Source organism: Carassius gibelio, chromosome A6, assembly GCF_023724105.1.
Source record: "Carassius gibelio isolate Cgi1373 ecotype wild population from Czech Republic chromosome A6, carGib1.2-hapl.c, whole genome shotgun sequence".
Lineage (NCBI taxonomy): Eukaryota > Metazoa > Chordata > Actinopteri > Cypriniformes > Cyprinidae > Carassius > Carassius gibelio.
In genome coordinates this window covers 17,384,220-17,397,412 of record NC_068376.1, presented here as the reverse complement: position 1 = coordinate 17,397,412, position 13,193 = coordinate 17,384,220, and the positions used below count along the sequence as shown (strand labels likewise).

The 13,193-nt window shown below is 40.7% G+C and overlaps 1 protein-coding gene across 1 annotated transcript; it reads right to left on the bottom strand.

The window, feature by feature from the left end:
- Nucleotides 1–1,013: 1,013 nt before the first annotated feature.
- Nucleotides 1,014–10,166, bottom strand: LOC128015560 (angiomotin-like 2a). The gene is made up of 11 exons (XM_052599472.1): nucleotides 9,890–10,166; nucleotides 8,361–9,156; nucleotides 8,076–8,268; nucleotides 6,354–6,498; nucleotides 6,173–6,259; nucleotides 4,469–4,764; nucleotides 4,186–4,385; nucleotides 3,981–4,082; nucleotides 3,733–3,899; nucleotides 3,124–3,282; nucleotides 1,014–2,778 (listed from the first exon to the last, which is right to left on the bottom strand). The coding sequence occupies exons 2-11, from the start codon at nucleotides 9,083–9,085 to the stop codon at nucleotides 2,708–2,710; spliced, it is 2,145 nt and encodes a 714-aa protein (XP_052455432.1). The 5' UTR covers nucleotides 9,086–9,156; nucleotides 9,890–10,166; the 3' UTR covers nucleotides 1,014–2,707.
- Nucleotides 10,167–13,193: the final 3,027 nt, after the last annotated feature.

Genomic DNA, 13,193 nt, shown 5'->3' with positions numbered 1-13,193 from the left:
CTTAAATATGATACTGTAGTTTAAACCCTGATCAAAATCACATACCTGTACATTTTAAATAAGCTGGCTGGTGAAATATCAACATCTGTATAGAATTTTCCTCTGGGTGCTAAAAAGAAAAGCAGCATTTTATCTCTGCTTCTTATCTGACATGTCAGACATCTCTCTTCTTCCACCTTTGGAATGGAATGCATTAACATGTTTTACTCTACCAGGGGGCAAATTCCTTTTGATGTTGATCTATGTAGCTTTGAATCAATTTGGCTTGCAAAGGGTTCCAAACTGTTGAGACTCTTGTCTGGTTAGCTCTAATTTGCCTAAGGTTGTTAAATGTCCTACCCTGCATTAGAATATGCCTTTTTTCTCCTTCTATAGGCCTAAAGTAGGTGAAAAACAGTAGGTGAAAAGAGTACCGAATTTAAAGTATTCAAAACAGTAGGTAAAAGATGACCTACTACTTCCACCGAAATTCTGAAGAGCACATCTGATGCCATTTTAGTGGAGTTGTGAATGGCAGAGAATCAACGCAACCGCTGAAAATGACAATATGGCCACTGGTTGCGAAGTGTCTTGCAAAGCCACAAAACGGTACCGGTTACTTTAATAATTGTATTCTCAGCTTTTGGCAAATCACTGTGCTTTTAAGTATTTATTGGCGTGTACTATACACTATATGTATTTATTGGTCTGTACTATACATTTTTGCACACCTTCCATTTTAACATTTGCACAGTTGATGGGAGGAATGTTCTTTTTGTGGCTTTGAGAGCAGAGTTCCCTCTCTTCATGAAGACTGCTTGCCAACACTGAAGCAGGTGGCAGAATTGTTTTGCTGTTGTGAATAAGGCTTCCTTGTGCTCTGAAAGAAAGATGTCATTCATGCCAAAGGGAAACAGAGCAAGAGCAGTTTGCACAGACTTGCAGTGTGAAACATCTCAGGGGGACACACCGCTCATACCACCCTCTAAAAGCATTTATAGTTTCAGTTAAGACACAAACCAGCCGACACACAGTCTTTATAAACTTATATATTAAAAGTTTTATTCAAATTACTGAAATGTTAATGACATACAAAACAACTGCCCATTCTTGAAGTTCACAGCAACATCCAAATATGGGTCAACTGCGTATCTACATTTCACGTTACTAATACTCATACTTTTATTATATAATTTAGTTGTAATGCAAATCTTTGGCATGTTCACATTACTAAATACCAAAAAGTAAAATAATATACAAAATATATTAAATTATCTCGTTTCTAAACAGCCCTTTCTGTAAACAGTCAAAGTAATGAACAAAACAAGCATGACTCCACTACAAGGCACTGACCAGCAAGTGCTTTGTATCAGAGCCAATAGGGAAATCAAAGTAGCATTTAATGATAGTGAGAAAGGTTAAATTAACATGGTATGATACTTATTACCCACATAGATAAGACTTTGTTTTCACGGTAACAGTTATACCATTATCCCATCATAACGCAAGTGTAGTCTTGATTGAGAACAGGCAGAAAAGTCTCTGTCTCAGAAATCAAGGCTAGTCACATTGGAGAACCTCGGAGTCACATAATCAAACTAGCATAGAATGCTTACAATAGAACCAGCTGCTGCAGCACTATGGAAATAAATGGATCCAAAAAGGGATGGTAGTCTAAATGCTAGCCATTCTGAATAAGGCCAAAGGTCCAGACTGCAAATAGCCTTTTTCCTCTGTGCAGGGACATTCCGCCACGGAGGAATGTGGGAAGATTAGCTCCGGCTTGTCTGCATAGGAGTGGCAAGCATGATGGTTGCTGTTCTGGGTGCAAAATAATAATAATATGGCATCTGAAACATCAGCCCCGTCCCCACTAAGGGTAACATTTGCCCTAAGTGTCACTAAAAGAAGCTTCCCATTCCTCTGCTTAAATCAGGGAGCCAGAATCGCCCGCTGTCAGTCAGTTATAGTAAGAACGCCAACTGTAATGATAATTTAGTCAAAGGGAGTGCTAGTGAAGGTATTTACCCAACTATTCTGGTAAATAGTCTAATCCCAGGCCTCCAGGTTCAAACGGTGTTGTTTCAAACTACAATCCAAACTATTTTTTCTTGATATTTAAGAATGAAACAGTTGCGATGGTACATGTACTATACATGGAGCACTTAAAGTTAGAGATATATTTGTCTGTGCATTTATCAATGGAATGTGGGATATAGTCATACATGGGTTGGTATACTTAGTTGGTTTAAAAAAAAAAAAAAAAAAAAAAAAACCACTGCACTAGGTTGTTCCTTAAAGGAAAACAAATGCAAAAACAAAAGTTTCACAACAGTGGGATATTTCTTCCTATCTCTCCATTCTGTCACACAGTCAGCAGCAATACTTATAAATACAAAAGAACATCAACATATACAATGTGTATATAAGCACTTAAGCCTTTTGGAGCTGTGTAGAGAACTGTCCATGTTCCATAGTTCTCACAGTCCAGGATGAGAGTAGAGGAACTGTCAAGAGAGCTCAGCTCTCCTTCACCAAGGATCGGTTTATGGTTACTCCCAAAATCAGTTCTTCTCTCGGTCTGTTACAAAACTGACCGGCTGCAATAGTGTGCTCCTTCTCAAAGCAAACACATCTCTTGATATGGTTGGTCCTCAGATGGAGCCCCACGGAGACAATCTTTTCTGCATAAGACCAGCAGGCAGCATCAAGCTGAACATTGTTCATCTCATATGAGAATCTCCACCATGTCATTTTCAACAGCGCTGCTGATCTGAGTTTTGTTGAGAGGAGTGGAATCTGTAACGAAATACAAGATCTTCAGCTTTGTTGGCTAATGCCTGGAGAGCAAATAATGCAGAAGGTTTTGCAAAACTTAGACTGTTTTATCCATGTTCACTCCCCAATCACTGCTTTGACATGGTGCTCGGGTTACTCTTTAACCACTCTGGTTCAAAAGGGCAAGTATGCACCACTATTACAGAAGTTCTAACCATTTAAGCATCGTCTTTGTCACCAGATACTACATATTAGATTTGCCATATCATATCTCAATCAACAAAATTTGTCAAACTGCTCCAGAAATACCAACTAAACATAGTAAGTCACACAAGTGAAGATGGGTTTATGTACAAGTTTACACACCAGAACTGGGAGCAATGGAAGGTTCTGGAGCAGGTTCTGTCTTAGGATTGGACTCGTCTGAAGGTTCTTCACACTGGGTGCTACTGTCTTGACACTGGGTTTTGGTGAGAGGATGGGGCAACGACGCGGCTGCCGTCTGGTCATCTGAGAGGCTCTTCCCTAAAAAATGCAGACAGAAAAGGAAGCGGTTTAATTACCGTTCCCACATTGGCAAACCACCACGCAAACATTTGCCATCCTGTGAACTCGTTTTACTTTTCTGGAGGATCTATTTTTATTCATTCGGTTTCACAAGATGTAGACTATTTTGGGAATGCTGGCTAGTCGCCGCACTCAGTTGGCACATTCTTTCTTGGCGACATTACACATACGCTAAGTAAAGAAGCTGCCAGTTGTTCAGTTGAAAGAATACGTCATTTTTGGTTCAGATATTTTACAGACATGGAGGATCAATGTCCTGCAGATTTTAGCTACAACCCTTATTAATGACACTTGAACCATCTAAGCAAGGATTTCAGGATTACTAGAAACTTCCAGGCAGAAACTCTGCAGGAAGGTGTCTTTTCAGAGGTAGGATTGGAAACCACTGGCTATGGCTACTATGCCTACCTTTGGTTTTGGTGGTGCTAGCTGTGGAAACGGTGTTGATGGAGGGAACAGATTGAGCGGGTCGTAGGCCTTTAGACTCAGGTCGGCCTTGCTCTCGCCGTGACCGCTGCTGCATGACCTTTATAATGGCATCTTTCTCCAAAAGTTGAGCATAAAGCACCCGAATCCTGATAAAACAAACTACTTTGAGATACAGCACATGGACACAATGGGAAACAAAATTTGAATTACTTTCAACATGAACATACCGGTTTTCCATCTCCTGATGCCTGTGGTTGGGGGACAGCAGGTCCTCATTGAAGCTGCTATTGGGTGAATGGCGAGGTGAATGGTTGATGATTGTTGTATCCCTGAAAAGAGCATTACAGTTATACAAGGGAATCCAAGCGCTATGTCAAATTCCCATTTCCTGTCCTTTTAGAAAAGACTTCTATCACTTCTGTTTCCACTCACCTCTGAGCTGCAGCAGTGGCAGCAGCATCCATGGCAAATTGACGCATCGTGCTCTCCTCAAGATACTTTTGCTCCCAGCGGGTTATGTCAGCCTCCAGGGCCAGAACCTGCTCCTCTCTCTCCCTCAGCTGCTGATGCAGCGATGACACGTTAAGGTCCGAGTAGGACCCAGGACTCGTTTGCTGGGCTTGAGACTGCCACTAAAAGAGAAAGAAAAGGTTTACTTGTCAAGCCCAAAACATTTTCTCACCAGTTGGGCGCACCGATGTCGTCTGTTTTTTACCTGCTGTCTTCTCAGGCTCTTGAGTTCCTGCTCCAGTCTGGTCCGTAGTCGTAACTCCAGTGCCTCCCTCTTCTCACATGCCGCCTGCAACTGTGCAAGGGCGCTCTGCATTCTCTCCACCTTCTCCACATAAGCTCTTTTCCTGCGTAACTCTTCTTCCAGCTGCCTATTTCGGGTCTGAGCGGACATCAGGGCTTTCTCCAAGGCTTCTCGCCACCTCTTCCATTCTTCTCCTGAGACCCGCAGATGCTGCAACTCTTTTTCCATAAGTTCCCGCTCATGAAGTTGATCTTCATCTATGGAGGGAAAGAGAAAAAACATTGTGAGAACTATGTACCATTGCAACTTACTGCATAGGGTACAAGCAATGCTTTCTGTTCTGTCATCATGCTTAGTTGTTACACAAGCCACAAAATGAATGACCGTGCTGGGGTGTGTCCAGAGCTTTCTCTGGGCTGCAGTCTCATTCTAAAAAATTCTCAGGGGATAAGCTTCCCACAAGAGTCTGGAACAAAAGAGGCATGCTTGATTTACACATGTCTGTCTGGGTTTGCAGGGGAGTGGCCTAGTTTTGGAGTGTCCTTTGACCCACACCGCAGAATGCTTTAGAATTCCCAGATCACAAAAGCAATTCACTGAATTCCCATTTGGGATGCTGAATTCCTCAAAAGCTCGAAGATGACTTGGCACACTGAAAAGGGACATACTAAAGTCCAGTTCACTAATTTCTGGGACACTTTGAATCCCATAAGAGCTAGAAAAGAAATTAGACCACAATCAGTCTTCCATTTCACTCCTACTCTGATTATACAACCCAAAACAAATGCCTTTGGATGGAATGCAGACTTCCTCTTATCCACTTACGCACACAGGCACGCCTTTGAACGAACTGGATCTCTGGAATGCATCTGAGCCAGGCAGTAAACATGTAAACCAAATAGTTCCCCAAGGTCATAAAACGTAATGTTAACCTATACATTGTTACAAGTCTTCAGAGGTGCTGAATCGTGGCTTGGAGCTTCTGTGGAACTGTGTGTTGGCTCACAATGAGATTTTAAACATTTAAATATCCAGAATTTTGTTTGCACAAAACTCTTCTGTTTTGGACTTGGGGGTAAACTAATTTTATTGCACAAATATGAAGGATCACTTCTATCCTTAGGGAACAGAAATAAAAAAAAACATTCCAAAAGGGTTAAATCAAATGCTGAACAACAACAACAATTCCTATTAGGATTAGCAAAACAAATTCATTCATTCAAATTTATCCTACCACACCTTGAATTCTTTAGCACTAATATGACCAAAAATGGAGAGCCAGTGCATAGGGGCATCACAAGGGGTTGCTTAGGGCCTCAGAAGCTGAAATAATGGTGGGGGTTGTTGGAGAGCATTCCAGGAGGATGCATTTATCCCAAAATACCTGAAAATATTTCAGGAATCCAGGTCTCATTTACTCAGAGCGTTAATGATGGTTGGTGGTCGAATTCCAAAAGCAACTATCTGAGATGAAGAATACCGTGTGTACCCAACCAGCTATTCGTTGAAACCTAATGGCCCAATTTGGTTGCATTATTGTTAGAGGAATGAACAGTTATGCCTACAACATAAACAAAACTCAGTGGGAACAGCTGGGGCTGCTTGCATGGTTGACCGCACATTGGGAGAGAGATAATTTATAGAGATGCAAAGGGGAATTCTTACTTTGCTCAACCAGTTTAGCGAAGGCATGCCGACTCTTGTCTTCAACTTCCATGACTGCTCTCTGTTTGTTGGCTGTTTCCAGGCGGTCTGATGTGGGAGTCAACAATTAGTATTTATAGCCTCATACCTAAACATGTAGCTCATATTTAAGACAATTACTCCGCTATGTGAACCATCTTACCCCTGAGATCTCTGTTGAAGTCATGAAGTCGCTTGATCTCACTCTCAAGCTTGTTCCTCATGGTTTTCTCAAGGGCTTCTCTCTTTGCAGATCCCTTCATAAGAGTCTCATAAGCCTCCGATATCCTCTGAATCTCCTGTTCGAGCTGAACGAGAGGAGAAAGACATTTTAATATCCACTGTTACTCTTTAACCCATAGGAACTCATTAGTTCCTGGTTCCCATTCACTTTCACTGTAGGGAAAAGTACAATTTGGGTGTTATGCGAAGTATCTCCTTCTGCGTTCTGTGGAAGGATGAATGTCACAAAGAGTTGAAACACAAGGGTTAGTATAATTTCCATTTTTGGGCCAACTACACTGCGTTTCTTACACCTAAACTTAATGAGACAAGGATCAGAGCACAAGAATGACATATAGACAAAATCATTTCGGGAAAGAAAGGGAAAGAGGGAAGAATGCACTTGGCTGAGCTCTTCATTGTGCTTGCTCACAAGTGAATCACCCTCACAGTGCTCTTCAGGGATTGGGAATCGCATCAATATTCCAGAAAAAAACACTTATGAGTCCCAGGTGTCTGCACATTCATCTCCCCACAGTGCAGGATGCCAGCAGCAAACGTGAGGAACACAGGAAAAATGTTTGTTGAAGGTAAGAACAGTACTATATATATATGCACCTATATGCCATTTGTGATGCAGAAAATGACTCATGAAAGAAAACATTTTTCCAAAACTAACGAATCAAAGGTTTAAGCTCATTCTAGAACACTAAGATGAGAAATATCACTGATTTCTTTAGATCACAGTTCAAATTTTTACTTAAAAGCTACTTATATGAGATTAATGTGTTGTTAAATTCTTAAACAGTACCCTGGGTCCTATGTGGGATTCTATTTAAGAGTGAAAGTAAAAGTTAAAGGGGCCATTCAGCCAGGTAATCCACAGCTGTGTGGTCTGGTTGTTGCTCTTTGGAGCCCAGTCTGTCAGCTGTGGGCAATGCAAAGCTCCTTCTTCATTTGCGGACACTGAGATGAGCGAAGACATCTGCTCCTATTGGCATCCCATTGGAATCTTAACAAAGAGGGCCACAGAACAACCCAGGGAGGCCTCCCCCTTTGGAGTTTTCAGATTTTCAATTCATCACTATGTATGAAGGCGACTTCATCTTCATGATCTGTTCTGGTATGGTATTCTTTTAATACAGTTGCAATAACTATGTGGAATCTAAACTGAAATGACTGAACAACATATGCAAAGCCCAATAAACCTTTGCAAAGCAAATGCACAAACAAAATACCCCCCCCCCCCCCCCTCTCCTGGCATGACAGTCTGGTATTTAAGTGATGACATTATCACGTTACAAAAAATGCTTGGCATTGCAGGTATGGGTAATTTCAATGTTGTTTCACATGCTTATTAAGTTACTGGGAAATTTAACACAGTCACTAGGAATGAGTGCTTTACAAATTAGACAAATCCATGTGATCCTTTCCCTTGCATGCATTCCTACACGGCGAGAGGGCTAAACTCCTTAGAATGTGGTGGCTAGAAGACACCAGTACACAATGATTTCTTTTACCCAAACCCCTTGTAGGTCATTTCTAAGATCAAAATCAAAAGGCCACGCCTGCTTCTTTGGCATCCATGGCAAAATGTGGGGTCATACCAAGAATATAACAGTTCTGGGAGGTTTCTAAAAAGGAACAAAGTGTCCTCTCTTACCTTCTGAAGCCTTGCTGCCTTCTCGCTGTAGCTCTCTACTTCTCCTTTCAGTCTCTCATTCTCTTTAATGAGCTGCTCCATTTGGCAGTTGTTCACCGGGATGCTGTATCCTCCAACAATGACATCCTGGCCAGCAGGGGTCAACGAGGGCAGGCCGCTATGGCAAGGCGCTTGCGGCTGGGTTGGAAATAACCTGATAGAGATAAATATAAACCATTAGTATGCCAAAGCACCCTCAATGTACCTATATGTAATATAAATTAGTAAAATACCAGTTGAATGTACCAGTGATGCTGTGAGTGGAAAGCAGGGGGAGGCTCTTTGTAATAGTGCCCATGTTCCTGTGAATGACTAAGCATATATCCAGAGGATCTGACCATGAAGGGGTACTCCGGAGGTGGACCGCGTTGGTCTTGCTCATGAATTGACCTCTCGTTCACAACGGGACCAGAGTGGTTATTGGAGAGCTGGGGGTAGCTATGCGATGAGCTCATGGGAATATTGTCATGGGCACAGTTCCTCTCCAGCGAGAGCTGCATGAGGTGTTCGCTGAGCGAGCGAGCATGCTCCCGCTTCACACCCCACATTCTCTCTTCCTGCTCGGTTCCTCCAACCACTCCAGGGGTCTCCAGGCTGCCGTGCAGAAGCCCTACTTGACCTCTCTGGTAGGCCAGGTACTGTGAATGAGCCTTTGCTTCCTCATAAGTAGGCAACTCCTCTGTGTGGAGCTGATACATTTGGCAGACATCACTCTCTGAATGCTGGTAGTCCCCCTGGTGCTCTTGGCCCTGGGGCTCCTGCCGGGTGGTCAACTGGGGAGAAAGTGATTCCTCTTGTGTAAGGCTTTCCAGGGATGAACGAGTGCTTCCTGCACCTCCACCACTGCTGCTTCCACGCAGAGCCTGCTGCTGGATAGCCAACAGAGTAGGATCAGTAGGGTTCCCATAACGAAGCTGCTCTTGAATCAGTCGGTGTAGCACCGTGCCTGATGAATCCTCTGCCGTTCTCATTTCAGTCTTTGTTTTGCAGGCAGCAATCAATAATAGCGTGTTAGGAGAGATTTTTGGACTAGACTGTGAACCTGATGTAAAAAAAATAATAAATAATTATTATTATAATAATAATAATTAACTCAATTTCAAAATGCTAATCTTTGCTATCGCTCATCTGTTTTGCATATTGCAAAACTCTACAGCAGCAAACACCAGTGAGTGGTGCCTCACACCACATGCTTCTAGGCTGACTGCCTTTACCCATAGCAACACCACGTTTACCCAAAATACCACTGGCACCAGCCTACAACCCCCATCATGCACAGGGCTTCCTCTTAAGTTTATAAATCTTGATTAGAATTAAAAGGGAACGAAAATTGGGAAGGATCCAATAATTTTCCAAAATTGCGAAAATGATTTCCTGCTACAAAGACAAATTCCTATCTAGTTTCTCATCTTTGATTTACTACCACGACTGCAATACATTTAAATATGCTAAAAGGAGCATTATAAACAAGGGGGTATTATATAAATTGGCTAGTTTCTATTCTTAAATTGTAGTGTAACCTAAATGTAGCACCACAGATGTTATAGATTTCACAAAAACATACCCATTCATGTCTTCTACAAGTCAAACACGTTGGATTTACAGAATATAGCCCACAAAGAAATGCATAAAATCTTAACTTACACGTACAGTCTATTAAATTAACGTTAAAGCATATTGTATACAAGCATCGTCCACTGGCAGAAACTTTGCAATGTGCCATAAAATGAGCAGTTTACAACAACCAGCTATTTTAAAACGCTTTAAAAACTCACCAAGTCACAATCGCATAACGAATTAAAGTAGTAGACGTCTTTCTGTACTTGTATTATCTCGTAAACAATATAATCCTTAAGGAAATTCGTTGAGTACGGCTTTTATTTCCATGCGTGTGTTTGAGCTGCGTGCGCGTCTGGAGAGCTCCTCCAGCAGACTGAGCTCAGGACGGGAGGGGCTCTGCTAATAAATGACCGAGCTCCGATTGTTCACGGCCTCTGGAATGCGTGGAATGTGAAGGCTGCGTCCCTCGGGGATCAAAAACAGTTCCGCTTGTCGCTCGCCCCGCCTCCTCTCGGGGAGCGAAGGAAGAACCGCTCGCCTCCGAGCGGCGCGCGCTGCTGAAGGGGGAGACAAGCGGAACTGCATTCACTCTCAGCCCCGCGCGCATTTGTCCTGCTTCTTGAAGGCGTTTTTGTTTGTAACGATGAGAGGAATGCAGTAAAAGTCGCAGAGATCTGTAACCTTTGTTGTTTTTTTAACTACACTTTCTTTTGAAGTTCCAGTGCGCTCATTAAGCCTACTTATGATGCATGATTTACATAGGCTACTAAGAATATCATGGATAATTTGTACTTTTATTAATGTGATACTTTCTGTAGTTATTTGCAAGTCTTAAAAGTATAGTTCTCTTTTTTAAAAAGACTTGCAAATCAGGCATAAACAATATAGGAAGTTTTTACTCGTCATTTATTTAGTCTCATAATGATTTAAGCATGACTTTCTTCTTTGGAACACAACAGATGTTAGGCAGACTGCAGCCTCAGTCACCATTCCCTTGCAATGTATGAAAAACAAATATGTAAAGAAAGCGAATGGTGACTGAGGCTGTGATTCTCCTTTTGAAGAAGACAGTAATAGAGGTCTGGAGCAACATGAGGGTGAGTTTTTCATTTTTGGGTGATTTATTCTTCTGAGAGACACCAATGCTTTATTTGAGAATTTTTATGCTAAAGTATATGTGCTAAAAATATATGACAAGCAGGAGAACGAATCAGAAAATGTATAAGAGAAATATAGATCATGAGCCATAAGAGACCTGATCTGAAGGTCTTTTGTTTGCTTTGGGCTGGTGAATATTTAAGCCGTGGCCCGTGCCAGTTAATTGCTGAGTGTGTGTGTGTGTGTGTGTGTGTGTGCGGGTGATGGGGAGGAGGTGTGTGTATGTGCATTTGAGGCATGCTGCCAACCAGCTGTCCATGGAGAGCAATCCTCTTTCACCCCTTAACCATGCCTCAGTAAAGAGAGATGTATTGTTCTGTCTGAAGCAGACATTACAGGGGAGAGGTCTACCATCTGCTCATATACCATACACCTCCCTTACACACTTTTCACAAACACTCTATTCACAAACACACATGCCTGACCCCGTCTCCCACAACGCACACCCTGCGAGTGGCAAAATACTAACAACTACTAAGTTAGTTTACTGTTGTGAATTAGCAAATTTCATTCTAAGTTTTCCTGAATTATGAACATTGCATTTGGGTGCGTTCAGTTTGAATACAGATATAGCTTATAGGAATTAAAGTAAGACAAGAGACATTAGTGGGTGTGTGTGTGTGTGTGTGTGCTCTTAGAGATTTAGTTTTGACTATTGTTTTGACTAGAGACTATTATTACAAAATAGTTTATTTTGTACTGTTTTTATAAAATTCATAATTTACTATCATCTACATTTTTTTCTATTAATAAAATAGATTAAAACTGTGCCCATGAATCCTGCAGTTGTTTAATTGTGAAAACAATTACATTTAATCAGTTAAAAAGTTAATTTTTTTCTGTGAAACCAGCAAGATTCAATTAATCAAAATGTATGAGATTGGTATACATAATGTGATTTTTTTCGTGATATATATATATATATATACACACACATTTCAAACACATTTGGTTTATTAGTACTATTTCAATCCCATTCTAACTTGTTTATTGTCATTTATTTATTTTGTTTCAAAATTAAGTTTGTATTAAAACTGTGTAACACAAATGAACATTGTATATTATTATTTAATATACAATCAATCCTAACTATATTTTTGAGATGTATGCTGAATACACCAGCACCTGCTCTGGAGAAGACACACTGGAAAGTTAGAAAGTCCCTGCATTTTGTGAGCGGCAGCTGTGTGTAAAAATCAAGCCTCCACTTGTTGAGTAGACAGTTGGACTCCATTCATATCACATCCACCGATCTGTTTCTTTTTATGGCAGTATGCAAATACATAAACACACTTTTTATTTATAATGGTAAAAATAGTTCATTTGCATGGCAGTTACAAGCAGGTAATGCTATTCTTCACATATGCAAATCCACCCATTTCATTTAGATATCAACATCCTATATTATTATTTTTTATTATTTAGTTCCTGTTGGTGCAGCAATAAAATGAAAATGTTTTGCCATTTTTACTTATATTTTTATACTTATATTCATATATTTTTAGTCAGAAACAAATCACCATTGAAAAGCTATTGTGGGCTTTTAATATGAACTACCAATTTCTTCTCTAATTATGTAATTCGGCTTTAAACATTAGAATTTCTTTTCCACCATAAAGGTGAATGAGTAATATCTAGAGAGGCATTTTTCATTAGAAAGAACAAGTCTGAAGGTTAAGGAGAGGGGGGAAGATTGTTTCGCCATTGATTCTCTTTGTCGTTCTAGAGAAGGAGGAAATGGCTGCATTCCACACATTAGCATGTGCACTGGGGCCAGTGTGGCGGCCATTATGGGTGGGAAAAGAGGTTTGAGGAGGGGTTTTCTTCTTAATTCGCCTTTTCTTTAAAAACAACACGTCTACATGCATGAGCTCTTGCGTGTACGCTAGACAATGGTAGCTCAGTATGTCTGTTAATATGAGTGTGTGTTGGTTTTAGACTTTGAACAAGTAGTAGAGATTACATAACTGTCCTAGGTTCTTTTTTATTTATTAATTTTTGTTTTAGAATATTAAACATATACCTGAAATTCAGGAACACAGCAACATTTTGCACATTAACATTGGCAGACAATGACAGAAAGACATTTACATTTAATGAAACAATTGACATTTACAGACCCCAGCCACATTTGTCTACATCATTAATTCTGCGCAATGGCATCAAAGTTAAGCGTGGGGGTTCTTACTTGAGCGTATCTGTTTTAATGGATAATTTAACATTAGTATTGTGACACAAAGCAGCTTGAAAACACCACAGTCCATCTATGCATTTTTTTCTAAACAACCATTCGAACCGTGGCTAATATTATCCACAGCCCCATCTGTAAGTACAGCCTGGTTTCAATGTTTATAGATATTA